This window comes from Canis lupus, chromosome 8 (genome assembly GCF_003254725.2).
Source record: "Canis lupus dingo isolate Sandy chromosome 8, ASM325472v2, whole genome shotgun sequence".
Classification (NCBI taxonomy): Eukaryota; Metazoa; Chordata; class Mammalia; order Carnivora; family Canidae; genus Canis; species Canis lupus.
Window position 1 is genome coordinate 26,291,002 of NC_064250.1, and position 3,746 is coordinate 26,294,747.

The 3,746-nt window shown below is 42.6% G+C and overlaps 1 protein-coding gene across 1 annotated transcript; it reads right to left on the reverse strand.

Moving 5' to 3' along the window:
* Positions 1 to 432: 432 nt before the first annotated feature.
* RPS29 (ribosomal protein S29) lies at positions 433 to 2,512 on the reverse strand. Its single transcript, XM_025443081.2, has 3 exons — positions 2,302 to 2,512; positions 1,969 to 2,068; positions 433 to 566 (listed from the first exon to the last, which is right to left on the reverse strand). Exons 1-3 carry the CDS (start codon positions 2,361 to 2,363, stop codon positions 558 to 560), a joined length of 171 nt encoding a protein of 56 aa, XP_025298866.1. The 5' UTR covers positions 2,364 to 2,512; the 3' UTR covers positions 433 to 557.
* Between the last annotated feature and the right edge of the window lie 1,234 nt (positions 2,513 to 3,746).

Here is a 3,746-nt window from a genome sequence, read left to right on the forward strand (position 1 = left end):
AAAACTAGGACTACAACCTCCTCACCTCTGGGTATTGCCCAGGGATTTCAGTAAAACAACAAAAAAACCCAAAAAAACAAACATATTTCAATAGTTTTACTTCTACTGCCTAGATCATGGAGCAAATCAATTACTTACTTACGACAATTGTCTCGGGTTACATACTGGATCCTAAATATACAAGTCACCTTATGTAACCAAAAAAAATATTCTGGGGCAACCCAAATTGCACACGCAGTCCAAATTTGGCTCCCATGGACGCAACAGGATTTGTTGTTTTTGGAATATAAAAACACTGGCATTTTCATCAGAGTTCAGCATGAATACTGATATAACTGAGGGAAATTAAACCACATTATGTTGAAGATGAACCCACTGAGAAAATAAGTACTTTTTAAAAATGAGATTTCTAAAATCAAATGACCATTCCAGTCACATTAAAACACTCATAATTGGAGTATTTTTATTTTATATACAATGAGTTGGCATCAAAGTAGGTATCTTGGACATCTGCAGTTAAGGTAGGTATCTTGGATGACCCATTCAAGGAAGTTCACTTAATCCAACTGAAAAAGAAGCAGACAGGAAATAAATTAATTCAAAACGTTTAAATACTCATTTTATTCTCACCAACACTGGTTCTTATTATGAAGAATGAGATTTAAACTGGAAATTTGACCCACCCAAGCTAGCTACCAATCTCAAAATAGCTTAAATATTTACTGAATGCCCACAACAAGCTGTTCCACAAACAATTATATATATATTTTAAAGATTTTATTTATTCATGAGAAACAGAAAGGCAGACACAGGCAGATGGAGAAACAAGGCCCCACCCAGGAAGCCCAATGTGGGACTCGACCCTGGACCCCGAGATCACCCCGAGTCAAAAGCAGAGGCTCAACCGCTGAGCCACCCAGGTGTCCCGACAACAATTCTTTTTTAGACTGTTAACTTTAGTACTGTTATTCTCACTTTAGTGACTTTAGTACTGTTATTCTTCCCTCAAAAGAATTTTCCACTAGAAAAATACTACATAAAATGATCTTTACCAAAACCTCAGGGGGTTACTAAGTAGGTAACTAATTACACAGCTAGTATTTTGGTACTCAATGTGTGACAGACGCTACTATAGGAGCCACTCGTAAATTAACCCATTTAATCTTAACCTGTGAAAAACTGGGGACATAGTTGTGAGATCAAGAGCCTGAGTCCACTCTCATCACTGATACACTCACCACCTCCCACTGAGTGAGATATATAGGAACCTCCATACTGCAACAAGCTTTTAGTATATATACTAAGTGACCAAAACTAAAAAAAGTCTAAACTTAAGATACTTTGTATCTACCAGAGATCATACATTAACGTCAGTGACTCTCTCAAAGACCCAACAAAGTGGTAGTTTTCGCCAGAGGAAAAAAAAACACTACCACTTAACTGATTTTTAGGACTCAAGACAGCTCTATGTATGCAAACTATACGCAAACTACTTTTTGCAACAACTTTGCAATTTATTTTTCTCAGGCAGAAACGTAACTTCATGTGACTGGTCTCAAGAGAGCTATTAAATAGGGAGACTTCTATCTGAATCCTAACAAGGTCTATCTGGGCCCCATTCCCCAAGCCCATTCCAGTATATGATGCTATTCCACAACTCAGGGCAGTAGCCAACACGTTTCTTTTGCTGGACAATGTTTGGATACGATTAAAGAGATCCAAAACTTAATTTTGGTTCCTAAAACTGACAGACTAGTGAAAAAGGAATTTTAAAGTCTACACCCTCCTATCCCATTACCCTGACCGCCAAAACTATTTTAACAGTGCCGTCCGATACCCGCCCCCCCGCAAAGCCCTGCTAACAACTAAGACAAAGAGGAAGACGATGTTGTTCGAAGGCTCAAAAAAGGAAGTCTCCGAACGTTCCGCGCTCACAGGACCGGGAGTACGGCATCCGCGGCCGCGCACCTTAATGAAGCCTATATCCTTGGCGTACTGACGGAAACACTGGCGGCACATGTTGAGGCCGTATTTCCGGATCAGACCGTGCCGGTTTGAACAGACGCGGCTGTAAGAAAAGAGACGGCGTTACTGCAGGTCGCAGAAATGGAAGGATTCCACGCTCTGGGGCAACCGCCCGCACCGCCCGTCTTCCCCGACGCGTCAGAGGCCCGTAATGGCGGCAGTCACAGCTCCACGGTCGGCCTAACCCCACACGCCGCGCGGGCTCCTCTCCATTAGAGTTCTGGCCGCGTCACAACCCAGTGCAACCCTTCCTTAAAGCCACACTCTGTTGCTCACCAAGAACGAGAGCCCTGGCCAAACTTCCTCGGGTGGCTCCAGTAGAGCTGCTGGTGACCCATCTTGCTCTTTCGGATGCAACGAGGCAAAAGGAAGAAATCTGAGAACGCATGCGCTCTTCAAATTTTTGAGACAGTTTACCCAGAATGCAATGCTGACAAGTGACGCGAGCGCTGTGCGGCGACGCTGTGTGGAGGGAGTGAATCGAGCGGTCTTGGAAGCATTCCGGGCCGGCCCGGCTGATGACGTCATCGCAACTCAGCCTCTAGTGCCGATTTGCGCTGCTTCCGAGCGCCGGGCGCGGTGGCGCGCGCCTGTAGTCCCAGCTACTCGGGAGGCTGAGGCAGGAGGATCGCTTGAGCCCAGGAGTTCTGGGCTGCAGTGCGCTATGCCGATCGGGTGTCCGCACTAAGTTCGGCATCAATATGGTGACCTCCCGGGAGCGGGGGACCACCAGGTTGCCTAAGGAGGGGTGAACCGGCCCAGGTCGGAAACGGAGCAGGTCAAAACTCCCGTGCTGATCAGTAGTGGGATCGCGCCTGTGAATAGCCACTGCACTCCAGCCTGGGCAACATAGCGAGACCCCGTCTCTTTTGTTGAGGCCAAAAAAAAAGAAAAAAATGTATTTTGAAGCTTTGAGAAACACATAATCTTGTGATCTATTTTTTCATTTCCTGACCAATTCATGTTTTTAAAATTTAAGTTTAACGCTTGTAAAAAAGGATTTCGCTTCGACTCACCACTGACACCTGCTGGGACAAATTAACAAATCACTTAGAGTCAGCTGTAATAATTAAGAGTCAACGGTAGGAGTTTCTCTTATGTTAAACAGAATATGTTCTCAAAGCTGTTCCTTGGTTTTTAAATGACACATTCTTTTTTTTTTCTCTCCCTCTTCCCTCTTTCTCCCCCCTCCTTCCTGACACATTCTTAGAGATAGACCTACAACAGTCCAGAAAAATGAGAGGCGTAGAAGGTTTGATATTTAAATGTGTTGAATTTAAAGTGAAAAACAACTTGCACAAAATGTTATGTTGCTATGACCAGATAATTTGATTAAAAGACAACTACTAAAAAACAAATGCCATCTGATAGTCCGCTGAAAGAGCTTTAAATTCCATACAGGACGTTTATAATGTCTCTAGATAAACCTAAAAATACCTGGTTCCGAAATCAAAACTTTAAATAGATTTATAAAATGTACCACAGGGTGAAATTATCCAATAAATTTTTACACATGAATTCTTATATTAAGCCTGAAATACAACACTTTTTGAAGGTATGTTATCTCAGGATTCTGGTGGAGTGCCCCTCCAATCATTAAATTAGGTGTTTGGTGCATGATGAAGGAAGGAGGCAAGTCAGAAATTTAAAAAGCCAAAAGAAAAAAAAGAAAAGAAAAAGAAAAAGATAAAAAAAAAAGATAAAAAGCCAGATATGACTTA

Excerpts from the sequence above, each read along its gene's own strand:
- RPS29 (XM_025443081.2), bottom strand. The coding sequence starts at position 2,363 with ATGGGTCACCAGCAGCTCTACTGGAGCCACCCGAGGAAGTTTGGCCAG. Across the intron at positions 2,069-2,301 it reads GGCCAGGGCTCTCGTTCTTG|CCGCGTCTGTTCAAACCGGC; the intron begins GTGAGCAACAGA and ends CTTTTCTTACAG.